At 45.6% G+C, this 23506-nt stretch overlaps 1 protein-coding gene across 3 annotated transcripts in view; it reads right to left on the bottom strand.

Moving 5' to 3' along the window:
- TOX2 (TOX high mobility group box family member 2) overlaps positions 1-23506 on the bottom strand; it is a 139027-nt gene continuing 115521 nt past the window's right edge. For 2 of the 3 annotated variants that reach the window (XM_087445243.1, XM_004430383.2), the window contains exons 4-9: positions 7672-7911; positions 4961-5188; positions 4415-4495; positions 3191-3586; positions 2418-2545; positions 1-147 (exon numbers count right to left, since the gene is read on the bottom strand). In XM_087445243.1, coding sequence (XP_087301369.1) covers positions 111-147; positions 2418-2545; positions 3191-3586; positions 4415-4495; positions 4961-5188; positions 7672-7911 — 1110 coding nt within the window. In that variant the 3' untranslated portion in view covers positions 1-110. Of the gene's footprint in view, positions 148-2417; positions 2546-2676; positions 2775-3190; positions 3587-4414; positions 4496-4960; positions 5189-7671; positions 7912-23506 lie in introns of those variants that run through there. The other variant, XM_087445244.1, reaches the window with a different exon arrangement.

Here is a 23506-nt window from a genome sequence, read left to right on the forward strand (position 1 = left end):
CTCTCTCTTCTCCATCACCCTGCTTCCTGCCAAGGCCTTTCTCTGCTGTCGGCCCCTCAGGCTCTGAGCAGTGCCCTTCCAGCAGCCTCAGGGAGGAGGGGGAGGCGGGATTAGGTGAGGTAGAGCGATTTATCCCTGGGGAGCAGGCTGTGGGAGAGAGGAGGGGCTGTCAGAGCTGATGTGACCCCACCCAGGTGCCGGGCCCTCAGGGGCCTGGACACCGGGCCCCGTGCGGAACCAGGACATGCGCTCACTAGCCCTTCACCCCGACCCCAGATTCAGCTGCCACCTGAGGATGAATGAGGGGCATGCCCTGGTCCCTCCCTGACTGTCCACCAGGCAGAAACAACACCCCTCCTGGGATCCTGGCAGGGGACCACCCAGTCCTTAGCACTGGGGGAAGGCAGCAGCAGGGTGTCTGTCCTTCATCCAGGCCAGTTCCAACACCACCATCCCTCTCAGGTCAGTTTTCAGTCACAGTGTTTCATTTGTAAATTTCAAAACGAATTAAAGAAGGGCAGGTACTTTATATGTTTTTACAATAGGCCACTCATTTGCAACAACGTGGATGGACCTCAAGGACATTATGCTGAGTGAAATAAGTCAGGGAGAGAAAGACAGACACCCTATGTTCTCACTTATATGTGGAATAATAATAATTAAAAAACCCCAAGCTTCACAGATACAGAGAACAGATTGCTGGTTGTCAGAGGCGGGGGCTGGATGAAATGGGTGAAGGGGTCAAAAGGTACAAACTTCCAGTTATAAAATAAATAAGTCCTGGGGATGTAATGTACAGCATGGTGACTATAGTTAACAATACTGCATTGCATATTTGAAAGTCACTAAGAGAGCAGATCTTAAAAGTTCTCATCACAAGAAAAAAAGTTAAAACTACATGTGATGATGGATGATAACCAGACTTGTGGTGATCATTTTGCAACATATAAAAGTAGCAAATCATTATGCTGTATATCTGAAACTAATATAAGGTTATATGTCGATTGTATCAATTAAAATAAATAAATGAAATAGGGCACTGCTGTGGTCTGACCTCTATGTTGGGGGAAGCTCTGCCATTCTGTGATGTCCATTAAAGAGCCCCCCACCTCCAGACTCTGACTTTGGGAAGGGAAACTGCCGTGAGGGGGAGGGTGGGAGGGGCTGCCCCTGCTCAGGGTAGGGAGCGAATTCCTGCTGAGCTGAGCTGAGCCTGCCCACCCGGTGGACTCTCCTGTCGGCACATCAGAGGTGGGGGCACGTGCCACGTGTGCTCACCCACTGGTGGGCTTGGCACAGGGAGGAGCAGGAAGGCCCACAGCTAGGGCTGGGGCAGCCGGGCCCACGGCAGAGATGGCCACCTGCCCACCAAACGTTAGTGTCCCGCCTTCCACGGGGTGGGCTGTTGCTGGGACAGCAGCCCAACACCACGTTTCCCAAGTGTGGCGGGGGCATTAGTTCTTGCCAGGGGAACGGGAGCCGGGGTTGGCGGGTTAAGGAGCAAGCGTGGCCTCTCCCTTCTGTTTGCTGTTCTGCTGGGTGAAATGAGAGGTCACTCTCTCGGAAGAGGTGTCGCACGGATCCAGGAAGACTTTCTAGAGGAGGGGCAGTTAGCGTGGGTTTGAAAGGCTGAGTGCAGGAGTGGGGGGGATGCCCTGAGGATGAGGACCAGGGAGGAGCCAAGTGGAGTCTGCGTGTTGGAGGGGATGTTGGGCTGCAGGGCTGGTGGGGGTACCAGTAAGGTTGGTGATCCCCTGTGTTCCATAGTTGGCCCCTTCTAGGCCGTGGTGAACACTGCTGGTGCCTCACCCAGATCCCTTCCTGCCCTCGAAGCTGCCCTCTGCTCCACAGAGCTGCCCTTGGCTGGATGGGACCTGCCTTACCAGCGGCTACACTCCCCGGGCAGCCCACAGCCAGTGGCTGACTGACATGGGGTACAAAAGCCCTAAGCTCCGGGTGGGACCAAGCCTATAGGGGATGCCTGCCCAGAGCTCCCGGTGGGATCAGGCTGAAGCGAGTCTCCAGCTGAGGCCCCACCCTCCCTCAGCTCCTTCCCCTGCCCTGTCCTGCTCCCCTTCTCCTGCCAGCTATCCCTCAACACGTCACAGGGGACCCAGTGATGCTCAGGCTCCGCTTCTAGGGACTTGACCAAAGATAGACGACATTCTGTGAACGTCACAGGATGGAAGGAGGAAAAGCAGGTCGGAAGGCAGGCCTTGCACAGACCCGCTGAGGCCTTCCGGGGCCTGGCCTTGCTCTGCGTCCTCTCCTGAGGAGCCCACAAGGCGCTCCCGCGGGGCTGGCGGCGACCTGGCGCTGTTCCACACCCCCTGCCCTTCCCCACCCCTTGTCATGGCTCCTGCTCTCCAGCATGGGCAGGACCAGGGCCGCCCAGCGGTGGCGGGGCCAGGGCTGACCTGCAAGTGCTGATGCCACACTCCGCGCCGGGGTAACTGCTGTCCCAGTCTGCGCTGCTCGTGGGGTTGGACGGGCCAGGTGAGCGGGATGCGGAGCCGCTGGGGAACTCGGAGATGTGAGGGAAGTCCTGCCGGGGGAGGAGGAGGCCGTGAGCAAAGGCGAGAGCACAGGAACTGTGTGTGCCTGAGGGGCTGAGAGGCTTCCTCCGCTGGCACAAAATCACCACTCTGCCTCTGCCCGGACGCGTCTTCCTTTCCCCACTAGAGCACCTTTGAAAAATTCAGCCCTTAGCCGCGTCAGGGGGTGAAGGACTTTGCTTTCAGGGCCTTTCCTTGTCTGGGCCTCAGTTTCCCAATCTGTAAAATGGAGTTAGTGGGCTGAATGACCTCCCAGGGCCGTGCAAGTCTTGTAACAGTGCACGTTATAACAGTGCATAACTGTTGAGACAAGGGCTATGGGGCTGATCTGGCAGAAGCCGCAGTGGCCCCAGCGCCTCGGGCCAGAGAGCAGAAATGAGCGAGGAGGAGAGGAGGGCCTTAAGAATGTGAAGAATCTGTCTGGCAACTTGTCAACTGTTCCCTGCAGCCAGTCCATCTCAGGTGAGGTGTACTAGACCCACTGCATAGAGGTGGTAACTGAGGCTCAGAGAGGTAAGGTGCCTAGGCTGAGGCTACACAGCGGGTGAGTGGCAGGGCCAGTATTTGAAATCCCAAGCTGCCTCCCCTCTCCACAGGGGGTCCCAGAAGGGCAGTTCCTACCGGGCCCTCCTTACCTGTGGCCCGGGAGGTGAGGGGCTCATAGCCAGCTGCACCTGGAGCGCCATGGGAGTGGGCAGGACGGGAGGCTGGGGGGCTGGGGACATGCTAACAGGTGGACTGAGGAGGGCGCCCTGGGCGTGGGGGGGCAGTGGCAGCTGCTGGTGGAGCGGTGGGCTGAGCGGGAAGGAGGGTGGCGGAGGCGGGGACGCGCTGAGGCCTGACAGCAGCGACTTGGAGCCCAGCGTCCGGGCGAGGCTGGCGGGAGAGGCCCCGCTGCGGAAGGCCTGCAGGTCCGCTGGCGTCAGGAAGGAGGCCAGGCCTGGCATGGCGTACACGGGCTGCTTCGGTGGGAGCATCTTGGCTGGCGGGTTTGCCTGTGTGCTCTTGGTCTCACCCGCGTCCGGGGAGCTCTGGAGGGAGACAGGCACCAGTCACTCCAGAGAAGATGGATAAGCCAGAGCGTGGGCCATGGGCCAGGTGGTTCTGCAACCCGCTGACATGGCCCTTGGCTGGCTCTCTGGCCCCTTGGGGGAGAGCTGTGGACTACCCAGAGATAACGCAGGGTCCTTAGTACACTTGGCTCTGACCATCCCACCACCCCCTGCTTTAATCCCTGGGGGCTCCCCTGCCCGTGGGGGACCCATGCTCCTCAGCCTGGCCGGTGAGGCCAGAATGATCCAGCAGGGCCATCCTCTATTTATGCTCCCCCCAGCCTCTATGCCTTTGCGTGTGCTGTTCCCTCGACGTGGAATGCCCTCTTTGCTTGGCCCTTTATGGCCTAACCCAGAAGCCATGTCCTCTGTAACAGCTTCCAGACAACACCCCTGCCCCCTTGGGCCACAATCCACCACCATACTGAGCCCCGCTGCGGTGCTGACAGAGGAAGCAGAGAGTGTGGTCAGCAGTAAAGGCCAGATTTGCAGACCGGCAAGAATGGGTATGAATCCCAGCACAGCCACCTAACAAGCTGGATAATTTCAGGCAGGTGGCTTAACCCCTCTGAGTGTCAGGTTCTTGTTGGGAGAGTTAAATGAAATGACATGCATGTCAGGCACCCCGCATGAGCCTGGGACACAGTAGGTGCACTGAGAAGTGACCACAGTGGTCTTACCCATCCCTTCCAAGACCTATGGTGTTGACTTAAGCGGGCCTCAGTTGACTGTGGGCCTCAGTTCTTGCTCCATCCCCCCAGGGGCCCCACTCTTATCAGGGCTGTGTCTAGGGATTCCAGGTCTTACCTTGGAGACAAGGCTGGCCCTGTAGGCTGCCAGAGCCTTCAGATATTCCTTCTTTGCTGCCTCGGTCTTCCTCTTGTAGGCCTGAAAGATCCAAGACAGGGCAACGTTGGGAGAGGTTGGGTGATCAGCCTGAGGTCACACAGCAGGTAACTGGCATTTTCCAATGAGCTGGTTCTGGTCCCTCCTCCCCCTGGAGGCCCTGGAGAGAGGGCCAGAGGCATTTGGGCAGTGGGACAGGAAAGCTCTGGCCTGGACCTCAGACTGTCAGAGTTGGAGGGACAAGATGGAGGGAGATGCCTGTTCTCATTTTACAGATGAGGAAGCAGAGGTCCAGGATGGTTAGGTCACTAGTGACCGCAGTTGGAAAACAGCAGAATTGGAAGTAAGCTAACTTCTCAGCTTACAGAGGGGCAAACTGAGCCCAGTAAAGACCTCGGCAAGAGGCTAGTTCCAGAGGCTGGACCAGGTTTCAGAACTTCCAAGTCTGTCATTGGCTCCAGGGCCTCAGAGCCTTGTGGGATGGCCCAGAAAGGGACAGAGACTCACCTGTTTCTGCTCCTCTCCCAAGCTGTCCCACATGGAGGCCACGATTTTGGACACATCCCCAAAGGTGGCGCTGGGGTTCTGTCCCTTGATGGCAGCCTGAGTGTCTCTGAAGAAGAGCGCGTAGGCTGACACGGGCTTCTGTGGCTCGTTGGGGTCCTTCTTCTTCTTCTTCTTTGGGTTCTTGGCCTTTTTCCCTGGGTCAGCTGAGGGTCTCTTCTCTCCCGACATCTGCCCGGGTGAGAGGAGTTAGAAAATCAGAGTCCCAAGGCCTCCTGCCAAAGGGGACCCAACCCAGCCTCAGGCAGAGCTGGACTTTCCTCAGCAGGCCCATCACGTGCTTGTCCAGCCCCCGGCACAGGCAGTGACTGGGGGCTGGCCGGCCACCACCCAGGGCTTGAACATGGGCAGCTTGGGCAGCACTGTAGGGCTAACCACGCCCTGGGTGGGGGAAGCAACACACACGCGCGCGCGCGCGCGCGTGAGCCCTGGGTAGGAGTCCTGGGTTTTTTGTTTTAACTCATTGAGAATAAGCATGATGGTAAAGTTGATTCAAAGAAATATAAGAGAAAGACAAACTGGTTAATGCCCTATAGACCAATAAAACTATCACTTTTTGGGTTTTTAATCTTTTCTACTGGACAGAAGTCATTTGTATCTCTCCAGGGAAAAATTAATTTCCCTTGTAATCAGACAAAAATCGTTTACATCTCTATCACTTTTTTCCCAAGCTAACGTGTGTCTTTACAGAGTGTGAAATCCCCTAATCAATAATGAATAATGAATCAAAACAAAGGTACCTGCTCCCCCAGAGTCAGAGCATTCTTGAGTGAGCCTATTAGACGATGCTGTGGGATGCAAGTGAAAGAATGTGCAGTCACTTTTTTTTCCCAATTTCCAAATTCTGGATATATATTTTTTTCTTAACAGCTGTCCCCCCTTGTGATCACAAATAATCCCCAGAGACTATCCTGAATTACAAAAGGTCGGTCTCTTCCACCATGTTTCAGCTGTGCACTTGGGGCAGGTGGTTTAGTCCCTGGGGCCACTGTGAAGTGGTTGGATGGGAGTGAGGTTAGTGTGACTGTCATCGGATGTGGCCTCACCCTGGACACCTGGCCTCTGGAGCAGTCAGACTCTAGGACCACAATCCTGTGAGCACCTGACTTAGGGCTTCCCGGGTGGGGAGGGGATGGAGATGCTCACCACAGACCTCAGGGGGTCACTGATGGGACCCTCAGGTCACACAGGGATCAGGGACCTTGGTCAAAGGCCCTGGATCCTGCAGAGAAGACTGGTTCTGTGCACTAAGAAGATGAAGGTGACACCAAGGAAACCGTGGGCCAGCAGCAAGTCTCAGGCTTCCATGTCTGAGGGACAGCGAGGGGCCACCTGTAGCAATGGAGGTTCTGTTCCTGAACCTTTCCCTGCAGCCTCAGTTCTGTTGAGGCTCTGACACAGGATAAGGGATGCAGATGCACCCTGTAACTGATGAAGAGCTGAGCGGACGTGGCACTGTAGGTGGTTAAGGGCACATATGAGGGAGCCAGACTGCAACCACCCCAGTTTGAATCCTGGTTCTGTGACACTGCATAAGTGACTTAACCTCTCTGTGCCTCAGTTTCCCCATCTGCAAATCAAAAACACTAATGGCACCTACCACATAGGGTTGTGATGAGGATTACATGGATTCATACTTGTTGTGTGCTTAGAACATGTCTGGCCCATGGGAAGTGTTTGCTAAATGAAAAATAAAATAAAAACCACCCTGCCTGGCCTACCAGGAGACCAAGTTATCCTGAGGAGGAAGCTGGATCAGGATCCAGAGGCGCCCACCCCAGCCCAGGAGGGCAGGGTCTCTGCTAGATGGCGCGGGGGCCATGGTTACTGCCAGGCCTCTGTAGGGCCACCACATGGAAAGGGCTGAGAAGCCCTTATGACGAAGAAAGGGCACCAGACTGAGGGCGGCAGGATGTTGTGGGATCAAGTCTTCATTCTGCCACTAGCTCCGTGGGAGACTCCCAGCAAGCACTCCCATCCCTGGCCTTTCTGGGCCTCTGTTTCCGGCCCTAGTAAAACGAGGTGCTTTCCAGCAGAGATGGAGATTTGGAGTCAGTGCAAAGAAAGGACCAGAGCCTGACAGTGATGGGCTCTCATCCCTGACGTGTGCTTGAAGAGGCAGGACCACCCCTGGCTCCAGGGATGGTGGGAGGGGGCAAGTCCCCAACGGGGGGTCGTTTTTAGTGCCCCATCCTGTGGTCAGTGCTGCCCAGAGGTGCCCTCTGCTGGACCACACATTTTTGTCAGAATATTTTTGCCTAAAAGGTCGAAGTGGCCATAAGAGGTGACCCTGAGGATCTTTGCCATGCCATCAACGCCACTGAAATGACCCACTGGCCGTTCAGGAATAAGACCTCACCATGTTTTCACAGAATCTTCTCACCCATCCCCTTGACATTTGTTGGTGTTTCTGCTTTATCCTCAAGGCCATGGGAGCACAGAGGGGCAGAGCTTGTCAAGGACGCTCAGCCAATTTAGCAGCCGAAGCCAGATTTTCCAAACCCCAATAGTTGCTATTCCCACCGAGCAGGTGTTCCGGCCAGTGGTCCCCGTCCTACCTGCTGATTTTCCTCCTCCTTCCTCTACTCTTCTAGCGGCCCATCCCCTGCTGACAGGAGAGCATCTTAGGGCTTTGCATCTCCACCGCTCCGTACCTTGAAATGTGCTTCCGACTCCTCCTCCTGAGTGGAACTGGAGGGAGAGGGGGTGGCTGACTTGCTCCCCGGGGGTGACGGGGAGCTGTGGGCGATGCTGCTCCGGATGCCCATCTGAGAAATGAGCTGGGACTGGCTGAGGGCGCTCATGTGGCTGGCCAGCATCGCCGGGCGGCCCAGCAGGGGTCCTGGCCGGCTCGAGTCGTAGGCAGCCACCTCCGAGTGGACCATCTCCTGGATCTAAGAGAGGAAGACAGGGCATTCTGAGCTAGAAAGGACCTGCCACCCCATCACATCTGGTCCACTACGGGACTCAGAGGAGGGGCACGCAGACGAGAAGTGGAGGGTGGCTGGCTCCACTCTGAGCTGTGGTTTCCCCACAGGTCCCTGAGAGGTGAGCCCCCATTCTACTCTGCATGATTCAGTGCACCTGGGGGGGCCTATGGCTCCCTGACAGTTTACCATTCCATTGACATTCACCCTGCACAGACGGTCAGCACTTCAGCCCTTGCCAGAGAGCTCAGTCCAGCTGTGAACCGATCATTTTATGATACTGAGTCTTCCCTCTGGGAACACAGCATGTCTCTGCATTTATTCACTCTGCAGCCGGATAGCAAAGAGCACAGATGCTGAAAGCCAACTGCATTTGACTGCTGGGTGACTTTGGCCAAATTATTTACCCTCTCTAGCCTTCAGTTTCTTCATCTGAAAAATGCGGGTAATAATTAAACTTACCTTCTAGGGTTGTTAAGGATTAAATGTGCCTGGCACGGAGTAAGCCCTATATTGTATAGGGGTTTGTTAAATACATAGAATAAATAAATCCTTTAATAAAGTTTTGCACTTTTCTTCCTATAGGTTAGTAATTTTTAAATTAACTATGCCCTTTGATATTTTCTAACTGGTTATTTTTGGAATATAAGAAAGCTACTGATTTTTACATACAGGCATTTCTCATACTAAACACATATTTAGAATACTGTGTATTTTTTACTTACACATTATATATGTGCACACACACTGTTCAGCAAGGCATACCAATTTGCATGCTCATAATTATTTTTATTTCCTCTGCATCTGTGGTTATGTTCCCGTTCTAATTTCTCATGTCGAGTATCTGTGTTTTCCTCTCAGTTTTTCTTCATTAGGCAGGCTCATGGGTTTTCTACTTTATTATGTGGGATTTTTTTTTCCTCAAAAGAATCAAATCTCAAATTTATCACTTCTACTCCTTCTCTGTTTTCTAATTCTTAAATATCTAATTTTATCTTTATTTATTAATCTCCTCCTCTGATTTTTTTCTTATTGTATTTTTTTGTGTGTGTGATGAAGAACTGCCCTGAGCTAACCTCCACGCCAATCCTCCTCTTTTTGCTGAGGAAGACTGGCCCTGGGCTAACATCCATGCCCATCTTCCTCCACTTTATATGGGATGCCACCACAGCATGGCCTGACAAGGGGTGCATTGGTGCGTGCCCGGGATCCGAACCTGGGCCGCCAGCAGCGGAGTGCACGCACTTAACCGCTATGCCACGGGGCCGGCCCGTCTCTTCCTCTGATTTTTAAACATTTGTTGTTGCTTCCCTCTCAATATGAGTTGTATTTTCAATTCACTATTTTCATTCTCAATTTTTAGTAATACATTTAACGCTACAAATTTTCCTCTGAGTGTGACTTTAACATGTCTCATTGACTTCATCATATAAGATTTTCATTATTGATCTTTTTTATCTATTATTTAATTCAGTTTTAATTGTTTCTTTTATCCAAGAGTTGTTTAAGAAGAGTTTTGAAATTTCTAAGAGGTTAATTTTTGTTTGTTTGTTTATTTTCCTTTTGCTAATTGCTGGTAACAAAAATGATCAAAGAATGTGCTCTGTACTATTTTCACTTTTGAAAATTTACGAAGGTTTCCCTAAGGACCTAAATATGTTTAAATTTTGTATATATTCTACAGTACTTAAAGGCAAAGGGTAAACTGTGTCTGCAGATTAATGTAACAGTATCACATTTATCTATCCGATCAGTGGGGATTCCCATTCCTTTGTTACTTTTTGGCTTGTCTAAGTTGCCTACAACTTTTCTGCTTGCATTAAAATCTCCCTTTTTTGAAATTTTTGTTTTGGGAATTTGATGTTGGTTTCTTTTTTTTGTTTTTTTAAGTTGCACTAACTTTTTTTTGAGGAAGATTGGCCCTGAGCTAACATCTGTTGCCAATCTTCCTCCTTTTTTCCTTTTTTCTCCCCAAAGCCCCAGTAGATAGTTGTATGTCACAGTTGTACAACCTTCTAGTTGCTCTATGTGGGACGCCATCTCAGCATGGCTTGACAAGCAGTGAGTAGGTTCCAGCCTGGGATCCGAACTGGTGAACCCCGGGCTGCTGAAGCAGAGCGCGTGAACTGAATTGCTACACCACCACGCTGGACCCTGATATTGGTTTTTATTGCAAAAAGAAAACTGGCAATTATATCTTCATTATGGAGTGAACTTTAATATTATTATAAAGTGTCTCAACTTTGCCTTGAATTCCATGTTAACTTGGCTCTCCTTGCCTGTATATATATTTGTTTGAATTTGTCTAGCGTGTCTTCATTTCTGAGGAACTTTCTTTTTTACGTTTCTCTGAGTTTTCATTTTTTTAGGGTTATTTTTGTCAAATGTGGACATTTGTGTTGTGGTCAGCTTTAGAAAAAGAACCTAGATGTTTCCCTTTTTCTTTATGCCCTGAAACAGGAAAAATAACATAAAAATTATATTTTCCTTAGAGAAATAAAAAAGTTTAGACATAGAACCATCTGAGGCCCAGTGCTTTTTGAAAGATTGATTCTCATAATATTTTCCATGGCTAATAGGTCTATTTTAGTTTCCATATTCTCTTAGTTTTGATAAATTATATATATATATATATATTTAGAAAATTGTCTATTTCATCCAGATTTTAACACTAACAGCATATAACTGGGATAATATTATCACACATATTTTTAACCTACTCTATGATTTTTGTAGTTAAATTCCCCTTCAAAATTGTAACATTGTGAATGTATGTTGTTTTTTAAATTTTTCCTTCTCAAAAGTTTATATATTTTCACCTGTCTATCCAAAGAACCAGTTCTTCTATTTTTAAAAAAATAAATTTAACAACTTTTGTGATCATTAATTAAATTTTGCTTTTCTATTAATGTTGACTTCAGGTATCATATGTTGCTCTTTATCTAGCTTTTCAAATTAAACAGTTTACTTATTTTCATATTTTCTTTTTTAATAATAGAAGGATCTAAAGCAGAGGTTCAAAGAGGAGCACTTTTGCCACGTAGGAGACATGTGGAAATGTCTGGAGACACTATTGGTTTTCACAAGTGACTGTAGTGTGTGCGGGGAGTGTAGTGGCATCTAGTGGGTGGAGGCCAGAGATGCAGGACACCCCCCCACAACAAAGAATTATTTATCCCAAATGTCAGTAGTGCTGAGGTTGAGAAACCCTGTTCTGTAACTAAGATTTTTTTCCCTGAGAAAGATTTTAGCTGCATAATATAAATATTTTTTAAATATTTGACAACTGAAGATTTGATTTTCCTTTTTTCCCTAAAGTTATTTGGAAAAGAGTCTTTATTTAACGTATCCTTTTGTTATCGTGGTCAGAGAACATGACACCTAGAATTTTATCTCTTTGGTACTGAGGTTTCCATTATGGCTTAGGATATGATCAATTTTTGTAAAATTTTCATGTACATCTGAAATAACATTTACTCTGTGACATACGCATTTCTCTATGTGTCTATTCAATAAACTGTTTTGACTGTTTTAGCTGTGAAATCTCGAGAAAAATGAGTTAAAGTCTCCAACTACTGTTGTGTTCTCATCAGTTTCTCTATAGAATTTAAACAGGTTTTCTTCATATAGATTGATGGGAAGTTATTCATTCCCATAAATGTCTCAGAATGCTATATTTTCATTATGGCTTCTCCTTGTTAATTAAAAAAAAGCATCTTTGCCTCATTTAATGCTTCTATTTTTAATCCTGCTTTATCTGTGATCATTATCACTCTATTTTTTCACTGTTTTACTTTTGTCCTGCATCACTTTAAGTGTGCATCTTGTCAACAGCATATAGGTAGATTTAGGTTCCGAGTTCTTAATACAATATATTGTGAAATATATATTTTATTATATTAATCATAACAAAACCTGAGAAACAGGCTTAAAGTGAACTGTTTTAAAGAGTAGAAGGTTTTACAAACAATACAATTAAAAAAATGGGCAAAGGACTTGAATAGACATTTTGAAGACATACAAATGGCCAACAGGTACATGAAAAGGTGCTCAACATCACTAATCATCAGGGAAATGCAAATCAAAACCACAGTGAGATATCATCTCACGCCTGTTAGAATGGTTATTATCAAAAAGACAAGAGGTAAGTGTTGGCGAGGATGTAGAGAAAAGGGAACCCCTTGGAACTGTTGGTGGGAATGTAAATTAGTACAGTCACTATGGAAAATAGTATGGAGGTTCTTCAAGAAATTAAAAATAGAACTACCATATAATCCAGCAATCTTATTTCTGACTATATGACCAAAAGAAATGAAATCACTACCTTGAAGAGATACCTGCACCCTCATGTTCATTGCAGCATTATTTACCACACCCAAGACATGGAAACAACCTAAGCGTCCCTGAACAGGCAAAGGGATACAGAAAATGTGATATGTAGATACAATGTTATTCAGCCATAAAAAAGAAGGAAATCCTGCCTTTCCCAACAATATGGATGGACTTTGAGGGTATTATGCTAAGCGAAATAAATCAGACAGAGAAAGACAAATACTGTATGTTCTCACTGATAAGTGGGATCTAAAAAAGCCAAACTCAAAGAAATAGAGAGTAGGGTGGTGGTTGCCAGAGCCCGAGGGGTGGGGGACATGGGTGAAGATGGTCAAAGGGTCCACACTTCCAGCTATACAATTAGTAAGTTCTGGGGATCTAACGTACAGCACAGTGACAATACTTAACAATACTGTATTGTATACTTGAAAGTTAAGAGAGTAGATCTTAAAAGCTATCACCACATAATGGAGGCGTTAACTAACCTTATTGTGGTAATCGTTTCACAATATATACAGGTATCAAATCTTCATGTTGTACACCTTAAACTTATGTATGTTAAATGTCAGTGATATCTCAATAAAGCTGGAAAAAATTTTTTAAAAACTCTCAAAAACAAAAAGAGCAGAAGGTTTTAAATCTATTCTCTAAACATCTTCCTTTCCACTCCAAAATGTACACAGTCTTCCTTCCATGAGTCTTAAAAGCAAGAATCTGATATTATTTCCTCAAGGGCAAATTGGCCTTGGGGCTCTGTGTTTAGGGCTTCTTGGTTATTTTATTTCTTTTCTTCCCAGCTCCCTGCTTTAGAATTCTTCAACCAGATATTCCTGACTCAGTAATTTAATATAGTGTCGACACTTGATAATGGCAGACTTTTGAATTTTTGCAAATGTGGTAAGTGTGAAATGCTCTCAAAGCTGTTCTAATTTGCACTGTCCTGATTACTGAACACCTTTTCATAAGTTTACAGGCTATTTGGGTTTCTGTTTACACTGCTGCTGGGAGTGTAAACTAGTAAGATAAACACTTTAGGAGATAATCTGATAATACCCAGTATGTTGAAGACACCCCTATCCTATAACTTACCAACTCTACTCCAAAATAGTATATACTATAAAGAACTTTCCCATGTGCACAAGAAGATGTGTATATGGGCAAAGGAGTGTCTTTTCAATGGAATGCTGGGCATTGGCTAGTGGATCTCTGGGGTTATCTGTTTCTATAGGAATCTATGCTTTTGTCTTTGACTAGGCTATTTTACAACTTTGTAACCTGTAGAAAAATGATATTAATGCAACTTAGTTTTTATCATTATATTTTTTTTAAACTGTGGTAAAATATATATTTACCATCTTAACCATTTTTAAGCATATGGTTCAGTGGCATTAAGTAATTCACATTATTGTCTACCATAAATACCATCCATCTCCAAAGCTCTTTTTATCTTGCAAAACTGAACCTCTGTACCTATTAAACAATAACTTCCTATTCCTTCCTCCCTGCAGCCCCTGGCAACCACCATTGTACTACTATGAAATTTGACTACTATTCTATGAATTTGACTACTCTAGGTACCTCCTGTAACTGGAATCATACAGCCTTTGTTCTTTCGTGATTGGCTTATTTCACTTAGCATAATGTCCTCAATGTTCATTCATGTTGCAGCATATGGCAGAATTTCCTTCCTTTTAAAGGCTGAATAAAATTCCAATGTATGTGTATACCACATTTTGTTTATTCATTCCTCTACTGATGGACACTTGTGTTCCTTCCACGTTTTGGCTACTGTGAATAGTGCTGCTATGAACACGGGTGTACAAACACCTCTTCAAGAACCTGCTTTCAATTCTTTTGAGTATATACTCAGAAATAGAATTGCTGGATCATACAGTAATTCTATTTTTAATTTTTGAGGAACTGTCGTATTGTTTTCCATAGTGGCTGCGCCATTTTACATTCCCACCAACAGTGCACAAGGGTTCTAATTTCTCCACATCCTTGCCAACACTTGTTTTCTCTCTCTCTTTTTTTTTTTGGATAGTAGCCATCCTAATGGGTGTGAGGTGGAATGCAATTGATTCTTGTCCATAAAAATGCAAATAAATGTGGTCTGGTAGAGGTACAATTGTTCCTACTCTATAGAAAAGAATATTCTTCGAGTTGTTCCAAAATTATATTCTCTCACTCTATAGATATTAACCAGTTTTGCATTTATTAGAAAATTTATTTCAGCATTTTTGGTTGCCTATACATGCGCCTATTGATCAGATTCTCCTTTTAGCCAATTGTAATATCTTACGGGTGTCCTCATTAATTAATGAGTTAAATAGACACATTTCATTTTATGTTTATATGAGAGTCATGGCATTACCTTTCAAAACTCATACATTAAACAAAGATGATCATTACAGCATTTTTTTAATTCCAGAAAAACTGGAGGTAATCTAAATGTTCACCAATTGGGAAATAGTGAAAATCTGTGATATAGTCACATGATGGAATTCTGTACAGAGTTAAAGTGAATGACCTAGAGCTACATCTCCCAATGTGGATGAACTCACAATACTGAGTGAAAACAATAATGAGTGAAAAGAGTTTCATAAGGATACATACATTTATATACATGTTAAAACCATAAAACATTACTGTAAAGTGTTTAAGGACATATAACATGTAGTAAAAGCAAACAACACCTGCTACGGAATAGTGGTTATTTCGCTCTGGGAGAAAAGAGACAGATACAAAGCATGTTTAACTTGTATCTGTAATATTTTGTTTCTTCAAAAACAGATCCGAAGCAAAAAAAAAAAATAATAAAAATAACATGGGCTCTTCAATGTATAGTGTTGAATGTAAATGTGATGGGTCCTGGGAAGTCTGGGATGAGGGGAGATGGCTGGCATCCACATCACTTAATTGGCTATGTGATGCATCCTGAAATAAGGTATGACTGATCCTCTAATCTCCAATCTGGGCTCCAAACTCTTACATTCAGTTACCTAATTGACATCTTCACTTGGATGCCCCACAAGCACATCAAACTTAACATGTTGAAAAGGGAATGCTTAATTCTCCTTAAACCTGTTTTACCAAAACACTAAATGGCACCATCAGCCTTGAAATTGTCCAAGCCACCTACCTGGGCACCAACCTTGACTGTAGGATCAACACCCCCTCCCCTGCCCCAGACATACTTCTGTTGGCTCTACCCCTACAATGAATCCTAAATCTCTCACACCTCTCCCTCCCAAGCCATTGTCATCTCTTTTCTTATTTTATTGCCTTGCTCCCCATCCCTATCACCAATCTATTTCCCATGCAATCACCTGAGGGATCTCTAAAAATATGTAAATCAGACCATGGTACTCCCCTCAAAATTCTTCATTGGCTTCCTGATCCCTTTAGAATAAAATCCAATCCACTTACCACTGTTTTCAAGGCCCTGCATTATTGGATCCCATGCTAACTCTCCAACTCTCCTTGTACACTGTCCCCTTCACTTACTGCACTCTAGCTCAACTTGACTTCTTTCATTCAGATCTTCAGACACGGGAAGATCTGCCTCAGGGTTCTGTGCCTGCAGCTCCCTCAGCTGGGAGCATCCTTACCCTTGGTCTCTGCATGTGGCTCCTCATCCTTCAGTTCTTAACTTGAAAGTCACCATCTCAGAAAAGGCTTCCCTGACGCTTTGTCTAAAACACCTAACCCACTATCATTGTTCTCTACCATCATACTATTTGTTCCCTTCATAATGGTTATTTTAAGCTATAATTATTTCATTCATTTATTTGTTTATTGTCTCTTTTCCCCTCTGGAAGCTCCATGAGTAGAGGGCTATCTTGTTGGCTATTGCATTCCTCGTGACTTTGATAGTGCCTGGAACATAGTAGGTTGGTACTTAATAAATATTTGTTGAAGGATGGAAGAAGGAAGGGAGGGGAGGATGGTACTCCTGGTAGGTAAAACTCCCCACTTGCCTCTTGCCTTTTTTTTTTTTTGTGAGGAAGACTGGCCCTGAGCTAACACCTGCCAATCCTCCTCTTTTTGCTGAGGAAGACTGGCCCTGGGCTAACATCCATGCCCATCTTCCTCCACTTTATATGGGATGCTGCCACAGCATGGCTTGACAAGCGGTGTGTCGGTGCACACCTTGGATCCAAACCGGCAAACCCCGGGCCGCCACAGCAGAGTGCGTGCACTTAACCTCTTGCGCCACGGGGCCGGCCCCCTCTTTTCTTGAGAATGTGATGGAATGCGAGTTGTTTATGGCAATAGAATGGGGCAGAATTGGTGGAGGATCAAAGGAGATGTACCATTGGTTAGAAATTTCCTTCTTTGAATCAGCCTTAGGATAGGACATAGTCATTCCCTGTAGGATCAACAATCTCCTAAGATTTTTATGAGCCAGGTAAGACTCGATCTTCTCTACATCTTTTTTTGGAGTTTCCTTCACCCTCCTGGCAAAGGAAGCATAAATAATATTAATAATCAAAACAAAGAAAAAACACAAAGTACTGAATAAAATGATAGGAGAATAAGGAAGTAAGGATAAGTAAGTAAAATAGTTATCAAAGTAAGTATAAAGAAGCTTGTGTAAAAATCAGGAAAATTAACCCATTCGTATTTATTGTGAAGATAGCGTTATTTGTTCATAGTTATCTCAGCTTATTTTTTTGATTCCTTGACTTTTCCCCCATCTTTCCTTTGTTGATCAAGTTTTATCTAGTGATTTTTATGCCACTATACTATATCTCTGCCTCCTCATGTAAGAAGAAAAATTAAACTTTTAATTTTTCCCTCCATCAGTGGTTTGTGTTCCAGGTTGCTATTATTAATTTATGTGTTTTCATTAAATCATTTATTTCAATAATTATTTTTACAGTTGCATTAAGTTTCATAACCACGATAACATAGTACTTACACATTAACTCTAGGTTTTGCTGTTTTCATTGTTCATGCAACCATTTTTTATATCATATTTTTCCCATACTTGATCTATTTTCATTCATTTTTTAATCAAATGTACTGCTTCTTTAAGTAGTTTTTTATCCCAAAGCTTTTTTGAAATAAGAAAAATATGCATGGTGCTATTTTTGTATGCAGGCAGTATTTATTTAATTTTGCCTGTTACTTGGTAGGCTCTTTTGAGCTGAACACTTTCCACTTTCTTCAGATAAGTGATATTTTATGCTATTATTTCTTTCATTATTGCCTCTTTTCCACTGGCCCTATTTCCAAATTTCCTATTAAACACATATTGAATCATCACACACTTTATATTTTCGGTCATAATTTTGAGCTCTTTAACTTCTTCCTTGGAGTTTTGGGAGAAAATCTTGAGCTGGTCTTTTTTGCTTATTTGATTATCTGCAGTGTTGTTCACTGCTTTCACTGCATTTTTAACTCCAATCATCACATATTTCATCTGAAAGCAATCTTTCCTGATTTCAATTTTCTCTCATCCCACAGATACACTATATAATTGAAGTTGGTCGATTTTTCCCCATTTCTGGGAGCATGATCTTCAGAATGGACCTTCTTTAGAACTACAGATGTTGTACACTTGTCCAGTGATTTTTCTTTATATTACTAATACCTACATTAGCGCCTTGCACACAGCAAGAGCAAATGCTTGTTAGACATATTGAATAAAATTAAAGATAGAACAGCAGAATTGGGTGTGATCTGGGAATGATATCAAATTTGGCTCCGCTGTGTCCCATGTCTCCATGGAGGGTGGGCAGGGAGCTGGGCCACTTCACTCCTGCTAGAGTTACAAATATATTCTCAATAAACAATTGTTAGACCTTTCATGGACGTCTACTTTGTGATGGACATAAGCAAAGAGAGCTGTGGGAACAAGAGAACCATCCCAGCAACTGCCCTCAAGGGTCTCACAGTTCGTTAGGGAGATGGACTCCTACGTAAAGATAATATATGACTGGTTATTAATAGATATAATCCAATAAGACATGGGAACAGCCACTAAGCACCCCAGATTTTCTAGGGCATTAAAAAAATTTTGTCCTAATCTCCCCTAAGTGAAAAATATGCTCCCAATTTGAGGCCTGCTACTCGAGGATGCCACTGAAGTAGACACTGCAGGTGCCTAACCAGATCCTCTTACCCTGCCCCTCACCCATGCCCAGTGTGCTGGGAGTGTTGGCACCTGTCTCCTTCTCCAGAGAAGTGCCTTTGGCCAAATGGGAGCTGCCTCCCTCAAGAGGCTATGACACCCCACAATCTCGATGCCCAGCCCTGCAGCAGACCTCAACCACAGGGGTACAGAAGGTCAGCCCCCTTCCTCTGCGGTGCAGGCGTGCTCCAGACCTCCCTGCGGGATCAGGCTGAAGCGCATTTCGGCTGAGGCCACATCCTTGCTCAGCTCCTTCCTCTGCAGGCCCTGCTTCTTACCCCCTCTTCTCCTGAGAGCACTCCCTCAATAAACAACATTCCCAAGAATCCTCGTCTCAGGCTCCGTTTCTAGGGGCCTCACTTAAGTCATCCTCCATTGGGTCAACTGGTCTCCCCTCTCTGTGGGCTGCATCCCAATGGCATCAATCATGCTCACTTCTCTCCTGTTTTTAAACGAAAATCTCCCTTACGTCCAGGTGTCCTATAAACTACTGTCCCAACTTTCTTTCTTTCCTGAACAGCCAAGCTTCTTCAGAGAACTGTCTATCCTCACTGTCACTAGGACCTCCCCTCCTGTCAGCATCTCATCTGGCATGTGTCCTCATTACTATCTATACCACTATAATCATTTTCATTGTCTTCACCACTATTCTCATCAGGAGGAGGAGGAGGAGGGGAAATTGGTCACATTGGTTTATTAACACAGAGTAAATTTCAGTTGTACATCGTTACACTTCGGCTTCTGTATAGACAGCATCATGTTCACCACCAAAAGTCTAGTTTCCATCCGTTATTATACATACGTGCCCCTTTACCTCTTTTGCCCTCCTCCCACCCCCCTTTCCCTCTGGTAACCACCAATCCGTTCTCTGTATCAATCACACCTTCTTTATCCATTCATCCATTGATGGCACTTGGGTTGCTTCCAAGTCTTGGCTATTGTAAATAATGCTGCAATGAACATAGGGGTGCATAGATCTTTTCGAATTAGTGTTTTCATGTTCTTTGGACAAATATCCAGAAGTGGAATAGCTGGATCATATGGTATTTCTATTTTTAATTTTTTGAGAAATCAAGGAGAAATTTTTCTCTCTCTTTTTAAAAAAATTTTATTGAGGTCATAATAGTTTATAACATTGTGAAATTTCAGTTGTACATTATTATTTGTCAGTCACCATATATATGTGCCCCTTCACCCCTTATGCCCACCCCCCAACTCCATGCCCCTCTGGTAACCACTAATCTGTTCTCTTTGTCCATGTGTTTGTTTATCTCCTACTTATGAGTGAAATCATATGGTGTTTGTCTTTCTCTGTCTGGCTTATCTCTCTTAACATAATACCCTCAAGTTCCATCCATGTCGTTGCAAATGGGATGATTTTGTCTTTTTATGGCTGAGTAGTATTCCATTGTATATATATATATATATATATATATATATATATATATACCACGTCTTCTTTATCCAATCATCAGTTGATGGGCACGTGGGTTGCTTCCACGTCTTGGCTATTGTGAATAATGCTGCAATGAACATACGGGTGTGCAAGTCTCTTTGAATTGTTGATTTCAAGTTCTTTGGATAAATACACAGTAGTGGAATAGCTGGGTCAGATGGTATTTCAATTTTTAATTTTTTGAGACATCTCCATACTGTTTTCCACAGTGGCTGCACCAGTTTGCATTCCCACCAGCAGTGTATGAGGGTTCCCTTTTCTCCACATACTCTCCAACATTTGTTGGTTTTTGTCTTGGTTATTATAGTCATTCTAACGGGTGCAAGGTGATATTGCATTGTAGTTTTGGTTAGCATTTCCCTGATGATTCGTGATGTTGAACATCTTTTCATGTGCCTATTGGCGATCTGTATATCTTCTTTGGAAAAATGTCTGTTCATATCCTCTGCCCATTTTTTGATTGGGTTGTTTGTTTTTTTGTTGTTGAGTTGTATGTGTTCTTTATATATTTTGGAGATTAACCCCTTGTCAGATACACGATTTGCAAAAATTTTCTCCCAATTGGTGGGTTGTCTTTTTGCTTTGTTCATGATTTCCTTTGCCTTGCAGAAGCTCTTTAGTCTGATGAAGTCCCATTTGTTTATTTTTTCTTTTGTTTCCCTTGCCTGAGTAGATATGGTATTCGAAAAGATCCTTCTAAGACAGATGTCAAAGAATGTACTGCCTATATTTTCTTCTAGGAGTTTTATGGTTTCACATCTTACCTTCAAGTCCTTAATCCATTTTGAGTTAATTTTTGTGTATGGCAAAAGATAATGGTCTACCTTCATTCTTTTGCATGTGGCTGTCCAGTTTTCCCAACATCATTTATTGAAGAGACTTTCCTTTTTCCATCGTATATTCTTAGCTCCTTTGTCGAAGATTAGCTGTCTGTACGTGTGTGGTTTTATTTCTGGGCTTTCAATTCTGTTCCATTGATCTGTGTGTCTGTTTTTGTACCAGTACCATGCTGTTTTGATTACTATAGCTTTGCAGTATATATTGAAGTCAGGGATTGTGATACCTCCAAATTTGTTCTTTTTCCTCAGGATCGCTTTACCTATTCAGGATCTTTTGTTGCCCCATATGAATTTTAGGATTCTTTGTTCTATTTCCATGAAGAATGTCATTGGGATTCTGACTGGGATTGAATTGAATCTGTAGATTGCTTTGTGTGGTAGTGTGGACGTTTTAACTATGTTTATTCTTCCAATCCACGTGCATGGAATATCTTTCCATTTCTTTATGTCATCATTGATTCCTTTCAATAATGTCTTACAGTTTTCACTGTATAGGTCTTTCACCGAGGAGGAGACATTTTTATTAAGCACTTACTTTGCGCCAGAAGCAGTGCCAAGCTTTTCTATACATGACCCATCTAATCATGATAGCTACCATAGAAGGTGAGTAACATAATCAGCCCCAGCCAAGGAAGCCAAGGCTCAGAGAGATTCAGGGACTCGCCCATGATCACACCGCTGCTAAAGGTGGAACTGGGTTTCTCCAGACCGTCACGCCTTCTCCCTAAGGTACGATGCCTTCCCCGTGACACTCCTCGGTCCTCGACTCCTGGGACGGCTGCCTCCCCCGACAGCCCTCTTCCCTCTGTCCAGGGCCTGGCTCTTGGCCGTCTGGCTACTCCTCCAGCCAGTCCTTCTTGGTCTTCCTCAGTCCACTCCTTAAACACTAGCCTTTCCCAGGTTCTCTCCAGCCTTCCCTCCTTTCTTGCACTCCCCTAGGTGAGTCTGTGGCTGCTACATGGATGCCTATAAATAGGGGGTGTCCCCCTGGTGACGATTCCAAATTCCTATGTCCCACCTAAGAAAGTGCTTCATTTAAAGCCAATTTCAGGCTTAAACAAAAAAAGGTGAGCTCACAAGAGAGGTACACAGAAGTGGTCAGACAATGTCCATCCCTCCACGCATTCTAGAACACTCTATTGGCTCACAGGATCCCTTCCCCAATCAGAATCCAGCGCCCTCTGCCCAACATGTTCAACAACCATCGGCTTGTGCTAACTGGCTACAGCAGATGCTGTGAGGGGCTGCCCATCTGCCCTTGGCCGACCTTGGCGGTCCCCCCAGAGGGTTAACGCCCCTGCTGATGGGTTCCTGCATCCCCCTGCCTGAGAGCGCTCTCTGCCCACGGCGGCCTGGGAGTGCTGAGCAACTGAGGCCCCAGGAGTGACCCTCAACCAGCGAGGGACAGGAGTTTGTGGACAAAACCTCGGCTTCCTCTCCCCTGAACGAGACATTTCTGAGTGACATTCCATACGCCTCTCAGAGGGTCCACAGCAGGACTGTGAATGTGTCCATTCCAGTTGCCACAGTGGTCACCACTCACCAATTCCCCCTATCCTGGCTTTCTTCCCTCCCAGTCTCACCTCCCCTCTTTCTTCACTGGGTGACCTGAGATCACCCCCAAACTACTTGCACCCACACTTTTGTGTCAGGCTCTCTTTTTGCGGGGATCCCAAATTAAGACACCAGCCCTCCTTCAGCCCCCAGCATGGCTTCCCTGAGTCCAGGTGCCACGCTGGCCACCAGAGTGACCCTTCTGGAGTATAAAATGTCTCCTCCCTGCTCAGAATCTTTCAGGAGCTCCCCTGTGCCCTGCTAGCATTGTCCTATCCTTGTAAAATGCCCCACAAAGATCTGCACCCTCTCTCTCCCCCCGACCTCTCCAGCCCCTTCCCAGCACTCCCCAGTGCCGTGTGGGCTTCTCTCTAGAATGGAGACTTTTTCCCCCGTGGCTCTGTGTCATCGTCCTTCCAGGTTTACCTGAAACGTCACCTCCTCAGAGAAGCCCTCCCTGATCTCACTCTCCTCCTCCCTCCGCTGGCCACACCGCTTCCTGAGCCTTTCCCATGGCTCACCATGGTGGGCATTAAGCATCTAGTTACGTGCAGAGGCACATAATGTGCTTCCCCAGCCCCGGCAGGAGGCTCGGCACACAGCTGGCACTTATAAGATATCTGGTACCAAAATGAACCAAGCCTCCCGCTTCCCTCATGGAAACACACGGACACATCCAGGAGCCACATCTGCACCCTCTCCAGGAAGGATGGAACAGAGGGAACAGTAACGAGCTGCCGTTGTGAACATAATTAGGTTTGCCTGGCTTAACAGATTCTCGGGGCTGCAAGAACACAAAGGCGTTTTTCACAAATTCCCCATTTGCAGTCTCTATGGAGAGCAGCCCCAGGTGCTGAGGGCACCCCCACACTGTGGGGCGAGGATAAGAAATCGCACTTTTCTCCTTCCCGCCTTCTGCTGATCCACAGAGCTAACACCCTACCCGCTTCCTCCGAGGCAGGGACGGGGTGTCATTAAACACAGCCTCACACTCTCCCCAGGAGCTGGAACATTGCTCCTGGAGGAGAGACGGCTCTGTTCAATGGTGTTCTCTCATCGGAGCCTCGGCCTCAGTTCCAGAGGGTCCAGAAACTTCTTAATTTCTGAGCACAATCAGACCCCAAAGGAAAATTCACAAGCTACTGACCAGCATTTCACAATCCCTTCCACAGTCTCAGAGTAGCCCTTTCTAACAGATGCTAATATCCCTGTTTTATAGAGGATGGAACGACAGTCATAATG

The sequence above is a fragment of the Ceratotherium simum genome, chromosome 21, assembly GCF_057802395.1.
Source record: "Ceratotherium simum simum isolate JZ-2026a chromosome 21, ASM5780239v1, whole genome shotgun sequence".
Taxonomy (NCBI): domain Eukaryota; kingdom Metazoa; phylum Chordata; class Mammalia; order Perissodactyla; family Rhinocerotidae; genus Ceratotherium; species Ceratotherium simum.